Source organism: Tachypleus tridentatus, chromosome 6, assembly GCF_004210375.1.
Source record: "Tachypleus tridentatus isolate NWPU-2018 chromosome 6, ASM421037v1, whole genome shotgun sequence".
Lineage (NCBI taxonomy): Eukaryota > Metazoa > Arthropoda > Merostomata > Xiphosura > Limulidae > Tachypleus > Tachypleus tridentatus.
In genome coordinates this window covers 53,464,074-53,484,391 of record NC_134830.1, presented here as the reverse complement: position 1 = coordinate 53,484,391, position 20,318 = coordinate 53,464,074, and the positions used below count along the sequence as shown (strand labels likewise).

General features: G+C 36.2%; 1 protein-coding gene across 1 annotated transcript in view; it reads right to left on the bottom strand.

The window, feature by feature from the left end:
* LOC143251613 (reversion-inducing cysteine-rich protein with Kazal motifs-like) overlaps positions 1–9,292 on the bottom strand; it is a 93,592-nt gene extending 84,300 nt beyond the window's left edge. Inside the window, exons 1-2 of the mRNA XM_076502882.1 lie at positions 9,143–9,292; positions 5,696–5,748 (exon numbers count right to left, since the gene is read on the bottom strand). Of these exons, the coding sequence (XP_076358997.1) occupies positions 5,696–5,748; positions 9,143–9,224 (135 nt within the window). The 5' untranslated portion in view covers positions 9,225–9,292. The remainder of the gene's footprint in view (positions 1–5,695; positions 5,749–9,142) is intronic.
* Positions 9,293–20,318: the final 11,026 nt, after the last annotated feature.

Below are 20,318 nucleotides of genomic sequence, written 5' to 3'. Positions count from 1 at the left end.
AGTTGGTGGAAGACCACAACACTGAGCTCACCACGGAAGAACTTCAAGACCTTCAGAAGGAGCAGCAACAGAAGGCAACTGAGGAAGTGTCTTCAGATGAGGAGGAGGGAAGGGAGAATGTTCCTAGTTCACTAATCAAGGAAATGTGTGGAAAATGAGGAAAGTTACAAAGTTTTGTAGAAAACTTTCACCCTGACAAAGCTGTAGCAAATCGCAGCATAAACCTTTTCAATAACAATGGCATGTCTTACTTCAGAAACATTTTAAAATTCAGGCAGAAGCAAACCTCATTAGAAAAGTTTTTAGTGAGAAATAGGTCCAGTGAGTCTCAAGCAGGTTGTAGCAGTGCAAAGAGATAGAAAAGAGAAAGAACCCCAGAAGGAGAGTTACCTGACGTTTTTTATAGAAGGTGACTCCCCTTCCAAACAATAATAACCCTCCTACTCTCCACGTTCCTCACCACCTTTCACTTACGCCATCAGGTCTCCTCAGCACAGGTAAAGTGCAGTTAAATTTTCATTTATTGTGTTTATAGTTTTTGTGGTTGACTTTATGCGTGTAAGTATTATTATACAGGTATAAATAAGCACAATTTTTATTAAAATGCTTCATAATGCGTAATTTTGGAGGTTTATAACGGATCAATTTAATTTACAATATTTCTTATGGGAAAAATTGATTCGGTTTTCGAACAGCTTTCTGGAACGGATTAAGTTCGAGAACATAGGTGCCACCGTATGTTATATCATTATAAAACAAGCAAATAAAGCAGCTATTATACGTACAAAAACCAACAAACAAACGACTTTTCCGTTAGTTTCCCACATAGAACAAAATCTGCTGCAGCCATTCCACGTAGACCGTGCCTTCCGTACTGGCGGGGAGCAGTGACGTCAGAAAAACGTGTTGAGATTGTTTTTTTACACCTTCGAAATACGTTTTGTATATGTACATATGGGTGGAATCTAGGAGTTGCAATCACACCCCATCAACCCTTATTCTCCATGGTAGTTTCAATAACGCATTGCCTGTTATTGCCTGTCAGTGTCTGCAGACTTACAACGCTAAACATCGGGTTTCGACACCAGTGATGGGCAGAGTAGAGATACCTATTGTGCAGGTTTGTGCTTAGCTAGAATCAACCAAACAATTTCGCTGTGGGTAAACGTATTGACTGAGTGTAGTTTATTACAAGTTACAGGTTTTATAGTAAGCATTTATCAGAACGAAAACGACTTTTCGATTATTGGTGCAAACACACTCAAACACATAGGTTTCAACAGTACGGTGGGCTGAGCAGATAGCCTTTGTGGCTTTGCTAAAAGAAAAACACACTCAAACACATAGGTTTCAACAGTAAAAAGAAATTTTGAAACGTGTGTACTCAGGAATGATTACACTTGTGACCGCAACGTTGTACCTGATTTAAAATTATCCTTTCTCCTGGAAAATATCTACTTTTAATAGAATATTACAGACCCTGCGTGCCGTGAAGACTGATTCTGTGGTTTGTCGAACATCTTTCATCGCTCATCATATATTTATTACTGCAGACAAATATCACTTTCCATAATGAGCAACAGGTGGCGAACGATCTAGTTGTTAACTTTGGTTTAAATAGAACCAATAAAAATATTTTTAATAATATATATTACAATACCGAACGTACTTAATAACTAACACGTGTGTTAGCGCTAAGTCCACGGATTACAACGTTAAAATAAGAGATTCGATTCCCCGCCGTGTACAAAGCGCGGATAATTCATTGTGCTAACTTTACGTTAAAAACAAACAAACAGTAACGTCACCAATAGAACATTAGATTTTAATAGCATCGAAACATTTGCTCATATTTAATTAAAATGTCTAAACCTGCAGCTAGTATTTTAGTACGGATACTCTAATGATAACAATACCAAAGTGTTAGAGGATAAACTATGTTGGTTTGTGTCAGCAAATAGGCAATCCGCGCTCTATCCACCATGGCGTATGGAATTTTATTACAGTAAGTCTCTAAACTAACCCGCGGTCCACTTGGAGACAAAACGTATTATTTATGCTGTGTCTTTCGGGTATATAGAATCTCAATTTTTAGTGTTACAAACCATTAGCCTTACCCGCTGAGTTACTGAAGATGTGTGTATGCATTTCCTTTTTGTTTTCTTATAGCAATGCCATATTATCTACTGTGTCCACGAAGGGGAATTGAGCCCCTGATTTTAGAATTGCAAATCCGTAGACTTACCGATGTCTCAGCGGGGGACTAGCGTGTTTGTTTGTTTGTTTGTTTTTGAATTTCGCGTAAAGCTACACGAGGGCTATCTGAGCTTGTTTTGTTTTTTGTTTGTTTTTGGAATTTCGCACAAAGCTACTCGAGGGCTATCTGTGCTAGCCGTCCCTAATTTAGCAATGTAAGACTAGAGGGAAGGCAGCTAGTCATCACCACCCACCGCCAACTCTTGGGCTACTCTTTTAACCAACGAAAAGTGGGATTGACCGTAACATTATAACGCCCCCACGGCTGGGAGGACGAGCATGTTTGGCGTGACTCGGGCGCGAAGCCGCGACCCTCAGATTACGAAGCGCACGCCTTAACGCGCTAGGCCATGCCAGGCCCGCTATCTGAGCTAGACGTCCCTAATTTTGCAGTTAAGACTAGAGGGAAGGCAGCTAGTCATCACTACCCACCGTCACCTCTTGGGCTACTCTTTCACTAACGAATAGGAGGACTGACCGTCACCTTATAACACCCCCACGGTTGAAAGTACGAGCATGTTTGGTGCGACGGTGATTCGAACCCGTGACTCGAGATTACGAGTCGAACGCCTTAACCTACCTGGCCACGCCGGGCCTCATGCGTGTGTGTGACGAAATACAATAGTAAAGAAAGAAGGCTATTAGCATGTTATTCGATTTATATTTCCTTAATATTTATTGAAAGAAACGACATTTTTGGTTTGAGACCTTCACCACAACGTAGAACTGTATGGATACTGGTTAAAGATATGATAACATTAGAACGAAAAAAAAAACATATCATATGAGTTACAATATGAATGTTTGTTTGAAAATAAGCACAAGGCTACACAATGAGCTATCTGTGTCCTACCTACTACGGGTACCGAAACCCGGTTTTTAGTGGTGTGAGTCCGCAGACATACCGCTGTGTCACTAGAAGGAAACAAAATGAAGAGTTGAGTATACATAAAACTAAAAGAACAAAATTACTAATAACATTAGCAGGCAAATAAAAAAAAGCTTAGTTACAATTTCGCACAAAGCTACACGAGGGCTATCCGAGCTAGCCGTCCCTAATTTAGCAATGTAAGACTAAAGGGAAGGCAGCTAGTCATCACTACCCACCGCTATCTCTTGGGCTACTCTTTTACCAACGAATAGTAGAACTAACCGTCACATTATAACACCCTCACAGCTGAAAGGACGAGCATGTTTGGTGTGACGGCGATTCGAACCTGCGACCCTCGGATTATGAGTCGAGGGTCTTAACCCACCTGACTGTGCCGAGTTTGAGTAGATAAGAGTTTCAAGTAAAAGGAAAAACAGACTGTGTAACTGTTGCACTACATACAAGTAGTTATTATTTTCTTAGCGCTATGGACATTAATCGAATATCGAAGTTTAATGTCGGCAGTCCAGAAACTTATCACTGACCCTTTGGAGAAAGCAAAACAAAATGGCAAAAAAAGTGTGTAGTTAGTGTAAAATTAAGATGAAAATAGTGCAAAAAAAATTACACGCGTATTAAAAAAAATAAATGAACAAATAATATTAATTGAAAAGGAATATCAGTAAACTGTATAACTGTAGTACAAGTTATGAGGAAAATGGTGCAAAAATACAGGCATAAGTATCATAGTACGGCCGTACCTATAGCAGGTACAGCGTTGAAACAAGATGGCGGTCATAAAAATCGTCCGTTTAAAACACTTTTAAAATATCCAAATATTAACAACAGCTATTTTACAGTAATGACTGAGCAGAACTAAAGCTTATTTACTTATAAAAATAGCTTAAATCGTTATATAAGTGTTTATGGAGTGAATCAAAAGTTTCACTATTTTTTAAGTAAGTAGTGACTTTTCTAGGCAGAAAATTCTTTCACAGAAACGTTTCACCTGAAGCCACAGAGATTCCTTTCTTGTACCGAGAAGGATACTAGTGTGTGTGTATATATATACACTTTGGACATATAATTAGATTTTAGGATCGCTAGGTAGAGATCGTGATGAGTAATAAAATCGAATCAAGTTAACGTGCACATCACGCGCCCCACGCATGGTGTTGTTGGAGCAAAATATAGGCAATAAAAAAAGAAGGAAACTAGAAAACGTATAGGAACAAACCAGTCAAACTTAAAAAGAAACTCATTTGTTGTAGTTTTGATTTTCTTGTTTCAATGTTTTTTTATAACATTAAAACTTTCTATATTACTATTGCTAAACTAGATTATATATTTTTTGATCCGTACTTGTTTCTATAAAACTTAAAATGTTTTGTAACATTCGTAATATAAAACTCAAAATGTTCAATAATGAATGTAAAAACAAAAACAAAAACTGACAATGTGCGGAAAGAAAACCCGAAACGAAACAGACATGATAAACCTGAAGTCACCGAAACTGTCAAAAACGTATTATTTTAGCGCTAAGCCTAAAAAAAAAATAAACATAAAGTAACACATTCATTTACAATCACGTTCGTTCTAATTATTTTCTAGTGGAAGTTGCTGAACTTCATATATCAATGTCTTTATTAATTACGACTTTATTATTTGGTACATTAAAATGACATCAATGACAATTACAGTATTATATAAATGCTATTCTTTATAAGCTTGCTAAATCTTTATGATTAATTTATGCTATGTCATCGTTTTCCAAATTAAATATTAACGAACTGTTTTTCTTTTTTTATAATTACAATTTTAGTCTATAGTAGTGATCGCATCACTTGTTATTATCAGCTCATTACGTCATTAGCTTGTCAACAGAACTGTTAGGTCACAACTAAGGGTATACGTGACATAAAACTTAGAAAGATGCTGTGTCTGTTTGAGTGACAGATGCCACACTATTTAAGCCTAATGTTCACTAGATGCTGACAGTTCATAAACAGATGTGCAGAACAGCTCGTGGTAATATTACTGTTATTGACTGGTATCAAAAATTTTGGGTCAACTATAGAAACACACTTAACGTACAGAGGTAGGATCACCAAGATGTTTATTTCTTACCTTTTTACGTAACCTTTTATACGAAACTAAGGCTTATGAAACACACTTAAGGCGAAAAGCTAGAATCACCAAGTTGTTTATTCCTGATCTTTTTACATGACTTTTTATACGAAACCAAGGCTTATGAAACACACTTAAGGCGAAAAGCTAGAATCGCCAAGTTGTTTATTTCTTACCTTTTTCCATGACATTTTATACAAAACTAAAACTTATGAAACACACTTAAGGCAAAAAGCTAAAATCGCCAAGTTATTTATTTCTTATCTTTTTACATGACTTTTTATACGAAACTAAGGCTTATGAAACACACTTAAGGCGAAAATCTAGAATCGCCAAGTTATTTATTTCTTATCTTTTTTACATGACTTTTTATACGAAACTAAGGCTTATGAAACACACTTAAGGCGAAAAGCTAGAATCGCCAAGTTGTTTATTTCTTACCTTTTTACATGACTTTTTGCACGAACCTGTGGCTTGATCACAACATACAGGAACTGAAGAAAACAATAGACAAAAGATATATTAAGAAATTTAAAAGTAATTACAATAAAGACAAATCAATAAGAATGATTTATGGTTATATATATATTGGTATTTCTGTTTTTAGTTATTCACACACCCAAACATAAACTGTAGTAAAGTAGATTACGATATTATATTTTAAAAAATGGAACATTTCAAATATTACAATATTATTTGTAACATACAGTGTTCATAACACTGTTCCTAAAAACACGACAAAATGAGGTAGTTTTTCAAACACATTTTAAGAGCAAGCATAAATAAAACTATAATATAACATAATATAATAAAACTACACTTACTGAACTGAATACTATCTACCATAATGATATAGGCATTGTTTACTGCACTGCACTGAATACTACGGTATTAAATATTTCCTTCATATAAGAAGTAATCACAAATGGAATTATTTTAATTAACACATTTGTGTTTGTTTCCTGCTTAAAATGTAAGGTAACTAATTCTTAACAAAAATCACCGTCTCTCCATAAAGTCTAGTGTTTCTATTAATAAGTATAATAAAATTGAGAAAGAAAGGTTAATAAATTTCACTATGCGGCACTCACTGTGTGCGTTTCTAATTAAACAAACTCTAAAGTTTATCATCTACGTATTAAGCTGAAATTAGGGATTTGATCCCTGTGGTACACATGACACAGATTCTTCTTCTTCTTCATGTGTCAAATCTGCAGCAGACATCGACGACCATGGCATGCCAGACACCTATGACACAGATAATTCATTGTGAAACGTTAAGTTTAACAACAAACAGATTTAGAATTACTAAGCAACTTAGTACTTCATACGTAACAAAACTTGTAAAAAAGCAACTGTCTTAAGATCCATTTGTTCGCCAGTGGCACAACGAGAAACTTGGTGGGCAGAGCATAGATAGACCTTTGTACAGTTTTTCAGTAACAAATAAATAAACCATTGTTCGGTAAGACTTCGAACTTGTTTACGGCAATATTCGAACGCGTTTACTTCTTGTTGAAATTTATAAAATGATCTGGTGATTACGGGGAGGTGGTGGAGATTATCATAAGCAAGTCTAGTTTGTTTTGTGTGTTTTATACAGATTATCATAAGCAAGTCTAGTTTATTTTGTGTGTTTTTATTAGTTTATTTATTTGCTCAATATTAAGATAGAGAAAATCAAGAAATTTTCTTTTTTGAACTATTTCAGCATTTTTTATCCTCTCAGGATTAATAAACGCGCGAATCTAATGAACCCTGGACAAAGAATAGACCATTGGTTTGTAAATAATTTATCAAGTCCTCATTTCTAACTGACAAATAAGAATAAAAATAACATATTATCATTCGATTCTCTATTGCAATGCTTCTCACCGATTTTCACAATCACTCTTCACTATAAGTTTTCGCAACAGTTCGCTCATCACAGTACTAAACGTACTAAATTACAATTTAAAGTTTTTAACTGTACATCAAACTAAAACTAAAATAAATAATAATAACTACTGACTTTTTCACTCTTGAATTTTTTGTATAATTGGTGATACCCTTTCATCATGATACTGATCTCATCAACTCCTGGGTGAATCATTCACTCAGTTCAGAAGCACTGTTTGTGTCTATTGTATAAACATTGTAAAAAAGGCTAAGCTGAGCCACAAGCTACGACCTACATAATCTGACTTATACTAAAGGTTTGACTTCATCTCACATCGAAAAATTGCAAATAAAATCTAAATACCCCAAATGTTCAATAAGTGCCTTTTACGTACAAGTATCGAAAAAATAAATTAATCATACGATTAATAGCTTTCTCTGGTTTAGAAAGTTGTTTAGAAAAGTGATGGCTTGGCATGGCCAGGTGGTTAAGATACTTCACTTGTAATCCTAGAGTCGCGGATTCGAATTCCCGTCACACCAAACATGCTCGCCCTTTTAGCCGTGGGAGCGTTATAATGTTACGGTCAATCCCACTATGTGTTAGTAAAAGATTAGCCCAAGAGTTGGTGGTAGGTGGTGATGACTAGCTGTTTTCCCTCTAGTCCTACAGTGCTAAATTAAGGACGGCTAGTGTAGATAGCCCTCGTGTAGCTTTGTGCGAAATTAAAAAAACCAAAAACAAATAGAAAAACAAGGAAGGTGTGCTTGTATTTCATCCGAGAGAAAAAATTAAACGCTAAATTAACCATTGTATACAAAACGATTCTACAGTAATTATATCATGATTGTATCTTCGCTACTAAAGGCTCAATGATTAATGAAAGAATTTGTATTTCGTATTTATAGAGTTTATTTAATGTTATATTCTATGTTCTTCTAAAAAGACTTTCCTACTTTGGGTGAAATATATTATAATCTGCTCCGTACAATGTTATAATTAGGTTAATGGCGTGAGGAACCTGTCACTAGTATTGGTTATATTTAAGTTAGTAAAATTTGAATCCCCATCGCACCAAACATTCTCGTCCTTTCAGCCGTGGGGACATTTATGTGACGGTCAACCCCACTATTCGCTGGTAAAAGAGTAGCCCAAAGGTAGGCGGTGGGTGGTGATAACCAGCTCCTTACCTCTAGTCTTACACTGCTAAATTAGAGATGGCTAGCGCAAATAGTCCTCGTGTTACTTTGTGCGAAATTCAAAAACAAAACAAACAGTTAGTAAAATATCTTGATGTAACTGGGTTAATAATGTAAGGGATCTGACACTACTATTGGTTGTATTTAAGTTAATGAAATATCTTACTGTAACTAGGTTAAGAACCTGTCATTACTATTGCTTGTATTTAAGTTAGTGGGGCCCGGCATGGCCAGGTGGTTAAGGCGTGCGACTCGTAATCTGAGGGTCGCGGGTTCGCATCCCCGTCGCGCCAAACATGCTCGCCCTTTCAGCCGTGGGGGCGTGATAACGTAACGGTCAATCCCACTATTTGTTGGTAAAAGAGTAGCCGAAGAGTTGGCGGTGGGTGGTGATGACTAGCTGCCTTCCCTCTAGTCTTACACTGCTAACTTAGGGACGACTAGCACAGATAACCCTCTTGTAGCTTTGTGCGAAATTCAAAAACAAACAAAACAAACAATTTAAGTTAGTGAAATATCTTGATGATATATAATCGTGCAACAATTATAAAAAAAATATCGATCAGTGTTACTTTATAAAATTAATGATGCTATGATAAATGACGCACAGCGTTAGCGATGAACCAAAAGTGTTATAATTAATGCAGGATTTCCAAATGCCAGATAAAATCTGTTTATTTTAATGGCTGGCACATAGAAGCAAAGCGCTCTAACGCGTCTGATATCCGGGTGTTTGGATCGCATGCAAAGATGCCTGGGACGTGTAATTAGACCTGGTTTTAAAAAGCCGTTCTGAATTGTGTCACTTACCTGTGGCTGTTACTCTCGCACTCAGGGCCGGCAGAAAAATCACACCGATCACCAACATCCATAAGTAACCCTCATTTGGCATGTCTCTGTGTCAAGAGGCTGGAATAACACTTGTCCATGCTCTTTACCATAGTCGTAAACGTTCATAGAATAAACCCTCCACGTGCCACTACAGAAACGAGGAGCACAGCAGCTGATTGGTTGACACCTTCAGGCGATCTTTCCGAGTCCCAACGCAACCAACTTCCCCACCCCACATTTATTTTTCTCCCTCATCTGTCAAACAAGTAAAATACGTTTGTCATCTCTAGGCCACACGCATGATTATTAAGTGACTTGCGAACGTGAGATAAGAAGGCTTAATCGTCACTAAGGGTTATACTTCAAAGTACGTGTTTATTTTTAATACAATTATGATAATTTCGGTAAACTATTAAGCCTCAGACTTCTTCAGATATACAATACAAAACTTAAGTTTGCGTTATTCAGTTATTTATAAAATTCAGTTGTTGAATTAGTTTCTAAGTTAGAAGAGGAAAAGCCACGCTAGGACTAAGAAGGATCACAAGTTAAATGATTTTTTTTTTAGAATTTCTTTTAATGTGTAAGCCATCACCAGAAACTTGTAAATATTTTTAAATATTTAGGCTTAATTAGAAAAAACAAAACAAAAACAAGATCGTCTTTGCAAAGGAGGTGTTATTGAAAAGAGTAATTCACATGAATTTAATTTTGACAGTTATTTGGAGGGGACATTTTATACACACATACACTTACTAAATACATATATATTTTGGTTTTTTTAATTTCGCGCAAAGCTACTCGAGGGCTACCTGGGTTAGCCGTCCCTAATTTAACAGTGTAAGACAAGAGGGAAAGCAGTTAGTCATCACTACTTACCGCCAACTCTTGGGCTACTCTTTACCAACGAATAGTGGGATTGATCACATTATAACGCCCCCACGGCTGAAAGGGCGAGCATGTTTGGTGCGACGGGGATTCGAATCCGCGACCTTCAGAATACGAGTCGAACTCCTTAACCCACCTGGCCATGCCGGGCCCGCATATATACATATATACAGTATATAACTGTATCAAAAGAAGCATATTCATTATATATATAGGAAAGATAACATTACATTCACCAAAGTGACCTAGTCCGCATGAACAGTGACTGAAGGGCTTGGACTATAAAGCCCATGTGGTGAAGCCCAAAAATATGCGCTCCATACTACTTTTTTTCCAGGATATATAAATTAAATACAGATGCACGTGAGTCGGAGAATACTAATGTAGTTGGTTTCAAGAGAAGCGATTATAGCTTCCTCACCCAGCGTTAACTTACAATGTAAATTTCTTTTCATTTTAGTTAATCTTAAAAATTCGAAAGATAGAGGAAACTGAGTTGTGATTAGAAAACAATCGTAGTTTTAAATATTTAGTTTTTCATTAACAATATGCCTCAGCGGTAGTCTGCGGATTTACAACGCTAAAATCAGCGGTTCGGTTTCCCTCGGTGGTCTCAGCAGATAGTTCGCTGTAGCTTTGCTCTAGGAAAACACATACAGTCGTTCTGGGATACTAATTACCATCAGAATCAGTCACGAAAAACAAAAACAAAAAAAAAAACATTATAAACCACTATTGATGAACGGCTTTGTAGGGTCGATATAGGTTTTAAATAGCTTGAAGTATGAACCGTTTCTGACCTTAGTTCAGAGATCCTGATTACGGAAGTTACAAACATGTACATCATTTGTTGTTTACGTGGTCATTAACAGTTTTCACTTATTAAGCGTGTTAATCTATCGATAATGAGGTTTATTATTTGTCATGGAACTACAGTGTGCAACTTGTTAATTTGTCAATAATTGAGTCTATTGTATGTTGTCGCATATGTTAATTGGTCAATAATCCATCTCAGTGTACTCTTTATTTCGGACAGCCACTGTGTAACGGCTGTTTTGAGCTCCAAATTTATTCCATACAGCGACTTTACAAATAAGAGATCCGGAAACTGTCTCTCAGTTAGCTTTTATTTTCTATAGAATGTAATTTCATAAAAAAATAAATCTGTCTATGCTTGTTTATTCTGTAAAAACTACTCCAGCGCTATCTGTGCTATCCGTCTCTAGTTTTGAACAGAGAGATTGACCGTCAAATTGTAACATCTCCACGGCTGAAAGGATACGGGATTTAAACCTGCAACCCTCAATTTACAAGTCGTTTGTAAAAGAGTAGACCAAGAGTTAGAAGTGGGTGAATTAGATGCCTTCCCTCTAGTCACTACTAAATTAGGGATGGCTAGCGCCTATAGCCCTCGTGTTGATTTGCGCGAAATTCAAAACCAAACAACAAAAAACAGCAAGTTCCTGATAAACACATACATAAATAAATATATTAATTATATAATTATAAAACAAACGAACAAATTAAGCCACTATCACATGTACAAAGAAGAAACTAACAATTAGAATAATATTAAAAGGATGGCTCTAAATTTCCTGGAACCTATAGGTGTATAGGATCAAATATTAACAGTGATCAACTGATGCTGATCTCCTAAAGTTCAGACATAGCCATTCGTGATTTCAAACTGCTTTCTACAGGGTGGGAAACTAGTCAGAAACAATCGTTGGCTATGCGGGATTGACCCTCATAATTACAGCGCCCCCAAAGCTGTAGCGTGTCTATTAGTGTATAGTACTTTAAACTTACAGTTACTCAGCCCAACCGTTCAGGCGTTTTTGTTAGAGTAAACGTTTACTAAAATGTATATACGAAATAATTGTCGAACTGTTGGGTATTAAACAATTAAGCCTAAAATTCATTCGGAAGTGGTCGTTATAATAAAGCACAGCACTATAACTAAAGTGAGATCAGAAACCATGCATTACGACGAAATTCAATAAAGAAAACTTGATGTCCCAAGTCTTATGATATCTTATGATATAAACGAATAAAGAACCTACCATACTTCACTGACCAACAAGAAAGATAAGTGATAGAAACACCTCGTCTTAACAGAATTTTTTTAGTAATGATTACTATCATAATGTAGGTTTCTATAATTCCTATCAGAAGATAAACAGATTTACATCCTTCAGTTGTTCACTCCAAGACTAAACTGGTATATTTGAAGAGCACTTTCTTTTTATTTCCTGCCACTGTTTGTGTATATATATATAACCTGTCACCGTTTGTGTGTGTGTGTATATAGATATCCTGTCATTGTTTGCGTGTGTGTGTATATAGATATCCTGTCATTGTTTGCGTGTATTTACATCCTGTCACCGTTTGTTTGTGTGTTCCTATATATTCTGTCACTGTTTGTGTGTGTATGTATATATATCCTGTCACTGTTTGTGTGTGTGTGCATATATAAACTGTCATAGTGTGTATATGTGTGTATATATATATAACTACCATAGTTTTATATGTATATAAACTGTCATAGTTGTATATATATATATATATATTTTAGTGAAATTAAATACTTACATTTAAATGAAGTTAAATAAGTTAACAAAACCATCAATTTTTAAAAGAATTTTGTAAGGCTATTATAAGTTAACTTGATAAAGCTTGAACAATACAATGGTGCGTACAACATAGTCAGTGACCATTCACATACTTTAAATAAATTTTAGTGAAATTAAACAAATACAAAAACGTAAGTGGCTTCTAAAAATTATGGTTATAATATATATATATAAATATAAATTACCATAGTTTGGTGGCTCAATTTATAAAGCTGAAATTCGACGTTTAAACCTTGCGGTTGGTAAATTCCAAATAACCTGTTGTGCAGCAAACAAGCGTGCGATAAAACAAATTAAAACTGATAATTCTATAACCTACATTAGCTCTCAGTTCATTTCTTCTCTCAGGAAGTTCAAAATGTTCCATTAGTTACAAGAGGACCCGGCATGGCCGGGTGGTTAAGACAGTCGACTCGTAATTCGAGGTTTGCGGGTTCGAATCCTTGTTACACCAAACGTGCTCCCTCATTCAGCCGTTGGGGACTTATAATGTGACGGCCAATCACATTATTAGTTGGTAAAAGAGTTGGCAGTAGGTGGTGACGACTAGCTGCCTTCCCTCTAGTCTTACACTGCTAAATTAGGGACGGCTAGCGCAGATAGCCCTCGTGTAGCTTTGCGCGAAATTCAAAACAAAACATTTACAGGTGTTCCTTCCTTTTTCGTAGAATTTTTCTATTATTCCTAACGGATGTTTTATTAACTGTAAATAATCTTTTATTAGTAAAATAACCTTTTATTTGCAAGACAGCGTTTAAGTTATAGCAGTCACACTGCTTTTAAGAGTATATGTTTGTTTGTAAAACTATCGTAAAGTTTTAACAATAATTAATTCTTTATTACAAACCACCTGGCCATGCCGGGCCCCATCACGTATTGCCTTAACAGACTTGAAAACCTAGGATGATGAAATAAATATTAGCGTTTAAGAGAAGTTTTGAATTTGTTAAAAAGACCAACAGCTGCCTTCCAACATAGATATCAAACGCTAGACTATATTAATTTGATTCTAAATAGCACCACATCTGACATAAATATATGAAGAGAATGTCCAGAACTTGTAGGCTAAATGTCAATCGACGTATGTTTTCTTTTTACTTATTAACATCCTGTGACGCTAATTTAATTTTGAATGTAAAGATATCATAGGCTTCTAACATGTATGACATTACTGGTGACAGATGATCTCATTTGTCTAGTTACAGGTCAATAACGTATGTGACCTTCAACCTTGTGCTTCCACAAGTACCTTGTTTCCCTGATTTGTAAAGAGAATGTTTGTATTATATGATTCCCTAGCCCTTATTCTTTCTTAATTCTACTTAAACAAAAAATGACAGACAAACACACAGATGTCACAAGTCAAATACCACATAAAATCAAAACGGTGTAAAATTCACTTTGAACTTCTCGTAAAGCTACTCGAAGAATATCTGAATTCGAGAACTGCGTAAAAGTGATCAAAGGTAAATTTAAATGGAGGCAAAGGATAAGCTAGGTTTGAAAATGTGTCGTTGTCATGAGTAGGTTTTTGTTTGTTTGTTTGTTTTTGAATTTCGCGCAAAGCTACATGAGGGCTAACTGTGCTAACCCTAATTTAGCAGTACAAGACTAGAAGAAAGGCAGCTAGTCATCACCCCCTTCGCCAACTCCTGGGCTACTCTTTTACCAACGAAGACATTTAGTTACAGACATATATTAAACACTAAGTTTGAGCTTAGCGTTATAGAATATACAAAATGTTACCATTGTTGTATAAATCGGTTGCATTATGTTCGTTATTTAATTAAAGGTAACACTGCGTTCCTTTGTAACATATAAAACTTTTTGTTTCTTTGTAGTTAAGCATAAAACTACACGATGGGCTATTGTGTTTTTTCCATTACGAGTATCGAAACCAGACATCTAGCGTTGTAAGTCCGCGAACATAGCGCTGTACCACTAGGAGGCTATAAATATTTACATTTATGTTTTTAACTAAATTAACACTACGTTTCTTCGAAAAATAAAACTTTAATTTAATTATCTAATTAGATACTACTACTTTCATTATGATGTAAAGTATTTTTCAAACTAGCGAAGCCCAGTTATAATTAACTATACTTGTCATAAGACATTGGTATTAGATTTATTATATCGCATTCTACATCTGGTCTATTAGGGATTTTCAAGACTTAAATTAGCATAATATAATAGTATTCATAACACAACACGTTCGCCATCTCCATTACGTTTCTTTGCAATAAAGGGAACAACACTCAACGAGAGATATATAAATATCAAGTTCTTTTTAAAAATAATATATGTAGTAAACCATTAAGTACAACGATTACTTTTAAGATGTAGGCAACAACTTTTTTCAATAGTAGAATAAAAAGTGTTATAAGCAGAAATAAGATAAAATTATAGTTGTCGTAAGATATTGCTGTTAGGTTACATATATACATTTTTAAATACTAAATCCTATACATAGTTCTGTAGGATTTAAGAATTAGAAAAGTGCGTAATAAAGGTGTTCCTCAGGTTACTTATACATATATACATTTTTAAATACTAAATCCTATACGTAGTTCCGTAGGATTTAAGACTTATAAAAGTGCGTAATAAAGGTGTTCCTCAGGTTACTTATACATATATACATTTTTAAATACTAAATCCTATACGTAGTTCCGTAGGATTTAAGACTTATAAAAGTGCGTAATAAAGGTGTTCCTCAGGTTACTTATACATATATACATTTTTAAATACTAAATCTTATACGTTGTTCCGTAGGATTTAAGAATTAGAAAAGTGCGTAATAAAGGTGTTCCAAACACACTATATTCGCGATACTAGAAATGAAGGTTTTGTTTGTTTCCGAATTTCGCGCAAAGCTACACAAGAACTATCTGCGCTAGCCATCTCTAATTTAGCAGTGTAAGACTAAAGGGAAGGCAGCTAGTCATCACCACCCACCGCCAATTCTTGAACTATTCTTTTACCAACGAATAGTGGGATTGACTCTCACTATATAACGCCCCCACGGCTAGGAGGGCGAGCATGTTTGGTGTGACGGGGATCCGAACACGCGACTCTCAGATTACGATTCAAGTGCCTTAACCACCTGGCCATGCTGTACCAGAAATGAAGAAGATAAATTAAAGTACGTGTGGGCAATGTTTATTTAACTAAGCCAAAGGAACAAAGGTGATGCCACAGGCGCACTAATTATGAATTTTGGGTTCTGGATTAAATTTTATGCATTCTTCTGATTTCCCTGAGAGTTATTTTCCTAATTCTATACATTTTTTAAAACTGAGACGACACGTAGCCATTGACTAATTTTTCGCAGAATTTAACAAAAAACAGTTTTGTTGTGAATTAAGTAAACATTACTTGAAACTTATCAGTTTCTGTCTAATTTTGTGCAAAGCAACTCGACGGTTATCTGCGCTGGTTGTCCCTATCTTAGCATTTATAGCCTAGAGAGAGAAGGTAGCTAGTAAACAACACCTACCGCCAATTTTTGGACTACCCTTTTACCAATGAAAAGTGGGGTTTACCCTCACATTATCATAACACCCCCCCAGACGGCTGAAATGGGGAAACATAGACATTGACAGGGCTCGAACCCGCGACCCGCAGCTTGTGAGTCGAGCGCCTAAATCACCAGTTAGTCAGAATGTTTGACGAAACTCTAAGATATCCGCTGAACTTGGCAGAGGTCACGTGCAAATGGTTTAAAACCCGAAAGAACTTGACCAACACGTGTTTCTAATTTGTTATTGCTTTAGTTTAAAATAATACCCTGAGCTAGTTTACTTCTTTGAAAGTAGTTACGACATTCTAATAGTTTACTTATTTTAGAATGTTTCCAATAGTCATTATCTTCTGTTTTACACAACACATGTTTCATTAGTGTTAATAAAAATTACGTCTGTTATTAATCAAAACTCGAAATTTAAAAGTAAAGTACCATTCTAAAAAGGCTTAGAACAAGCGACTGTTTGTGCTTCTTTCCTTGTAAAATAGTCCTATGAAACAAATTACATTTTCGTTACTCTTCAAACAGAAAATAGAATGATAAAAAAGAAAAAGTTAGAAACTAATTACATTTTCCTTGAATAGGATGAATAAAAATACAATGTTGTTAGCTTTCTTGTCAATTGTTAGAAAGTCCCGATCACAAACGTCAGGAACCTATCGCCACGAGTAACTTAGTGCTGTTACCCTCAACGCTGTGAAGAAGTCCACTTGATCTTTGACTCTGGTTACCTTTGACCTTCACTCTCTTCTTATGTCTTTGAGTTGTCAATCGAAACTTGACGGTACTTTGTTGCCGAGGGGACAAAAATGTCAGATAGAAGAGAGAAAACTTACGCCAATGTTTCGAATTTCTGAAAAGCTTCAGTTATTTGTGAAGCAATTTAGTCTTCAGATTGATTGTGACGCATGACAAGACACTCAGAACGTGGCTGTGTTATATGTGTGTATATTTAAGACTTGACATGGGCGTGAAGTAAAGAGAAAGAAATATTTGTTAACAGAACAAATCAAGTCCTAGAACCACGTTACTCTACACTGTGAATAAATACGAAGAAAATCACACAAGTTGATTCATGAAAACAGTTTTAAGAAGAAAATGTCACAGTCGTTAGACAAAGATTATCTGTATAGTTACAGTCAGAGACTTACTTTATTGTTCTATTGAACGACTAGAAAGAGATTCTGTATTATTCGACTAAAACAATTAAAATGTAAATATATTTTTCATTTTTGCCAATCGAGAAAGATTTGACATCAGACTATGAAAGTAATATATAATCAGAACATTGGGCAAATAGAAACTGAGTTATAACATAGTTATAGAAACAGACAATCATTAAAATATTGTGAAAGAAATAGAAAAGGTTGTAACAAATATACCAATTTACATTTATTTTGGTGCCTCTGTTTGTTTCAGTGTAGTTTTCTTTTCTTTTTTTTGGATGTGACGTAAACTGTTGACTATGTATCGTGTAAGTCTCGCCTGTTCTCGCAATTTGTAAAAATGTTCTTGAGCGTAATGTAAAAATCAACAATACTTGTTTACAAAAATGCGCGAGATCATTTTTGAAAATTCTAGAACTCGCGTGATTGGTGTATAAGAATCGACGAGCTGAGGGATATATACTCTTCAAAAAAAGAAACGCAAAAGGATATTTTGTTATTTTAAAGAGAAATATACGTAATAACGTTACAAGCTCAGAGTATGTGACGTTACACGTGTTAAAGCACTGATTGTCAGACCAAAATTACAATAAAAGTTGTGCACTTTGAAAACGAATGAAAACATCGGATTTTTCGCCAAAACGCATTCGTGTCCAATAAATTTGTTTGAGAGATCTGCATGTTCTGCAATTGCAACATGTGCAAAATCCCTATAAAAGTGACGGGTTCTCGGTTTCCATAGCTCAGTGTTAAGCCACCGACACGCAATACAGTTACGCCAAGACTGACTGAAGCACAACGCAACAACGCCATTGGTCGATTGGAAGCAGGCGAATCTCGATCAGATGTTGCCAGAGCACCATCACAAGACTATGGAATCGTCACCAACAACATGGATCAACTCGTGACCGTCCACGATCTGGCAGACCTCGTGTGATTACGCCCGCACAAGATCGCTACATCCGGTTACGTCACCTTCGGGATAGGACCACCACTGCTACGTCTACTGCTTCAACCATACCAGGGCTGCGTAGGATTTCCGATCATACCGTACGCAACCGTCGACGAGATTCTTAGGCCCCATGTGCAACCCATCATGGTGAACGTCAACGACGTTTTTCAACATGACAACGCCCGTCCTCACACAGCCCGACTCACCACTGTCTTCTTGAGATACCACAACATTAACGTTCTTCCTGGCCCTCCAGATCACCGGATTTAAACCCCGTCGAACATCTTTGGGACGAGTTGGACCGACGTCTGCGACGACGACAACCTCAACCGCAGACTCTAACTCAGCTTGCAGCAGCTTTGCAGGCTGAGTGGACAGCCATTCCACAGGATGTGAGTCGACATCTCATCGCTTCCATGGGCAGGAGATGCCAAGCAGTTATTGATGCTCACGGGGGGCATACTTGTTATTGACGTTGAGTGACGTTAAACTTCAACTAGTGAGCGTGGACTTCGCCTTTGCAGACTTTGGATGTTCAGCAGTGAATGTGCAAAGTTTCACACATGTCATACAAAATTACCCGGAATAAACTTGTTAACAATATGTCTCAAGTTTTGCCTTTTGCGTTTCTTTTTTTGAAGAGTATATTATTAGACAGCTACAGTCAGTGTGTTGTAGGCCTAGGAAGCTATAATTGTGATTAGCATCTATTAATCGGAAAAATACAGAATTGTTCCAAGAACGTTTGTAGGTATCGGACATTATAAACCGTTCAACTTTAGTGAATAGCTTTGGACGTTATAATTTCTACGAGAACATTAAATGTCTTGATCAATAAGAAGTGAACTTGTTAGCGGTGTTAGGCCAATCGATAAACAACATCTAGATAAGTTAAGCAAGGTGTGTGATCATATAAACTCAGAACTACACCCTTGTCCAAATTAATTGAAACAAGACGGAAAATTACGGTTTTTTCATTTTTTTTTGCGTTTTATTTCTGAAAATCTAAAAATTACTAACAAATTAATACATGATATAACCGCCTTTATTTCTCAGAAAAACATTAATCCGCTTTGGCATAGAGTCCACGAGTTAACTACAATTTTTACTAATTTTTGGATCGCGATACCACACCTCAATTATAGCCTCAATTAGCTTATCTTTCGTGGTGCAGTCTTTTCCCCGAAGTCTTTCTTTACAAATCGGCCAAAGATTTTCAACAGGATTTAAGTCCAGAGAGTTTCCAGTCCAGTCCAGCACCTTTATTCGCGTTGTAGTCATAAAATTATTCACAAGTTTCGATGTGTGGCACGGAGCTATATCTTGCTGAATAATACCAGATCCATCTGGAAATCTCTTTTCAATTCTGTAACGACTCTTCTCTGCAAAACTTTGATGTACTGTGGTCCTCGCATTATACCTTCTACGATATGTAAGCTTCCGACGCCACAGTAGCTGAAAAAGCCCCAAAACATCTTCTTCAAGGGATGTTTTACGAACTGACTGATGTGAGATTCTCGAAATTTCTCACCTGGAGATCTGCGAACATGCAGACTTCTTTGACTCTGTACGAAGAAATGAGTCTCGTCACTGAATAACACCTTCCTCCATTGTTCTTGCATCCAGTTCTTGTACTTCAGATCCCATTGATACCGTTTCTTCTTCATTGAGTTGGTAAGAACTTGTTTTTTGACTGGTCTCCTTGCCCTTCTAACGCAATTTCGAATGACGTAATATTCCTCAAATTTTCGTCATATGTCTCAAAAATAGATCGACCGTACTGCAAAACACAGCTAATGACGCCGTCTGTGTTAAAAAATGACAATTAAAGGAAATCAGTGGGTCCAGCGAGCCTACACCGGCCGCCATGCTAAAATATTGTGAAATGACCATTCGTTTCAATTAATTTGCACAAGGGTGTAATTCGTTCATCGTGTACCTGGATCGTCGATAAAATATTCAGTTCTAGACCGAGTATAAGACTCAGCATTGT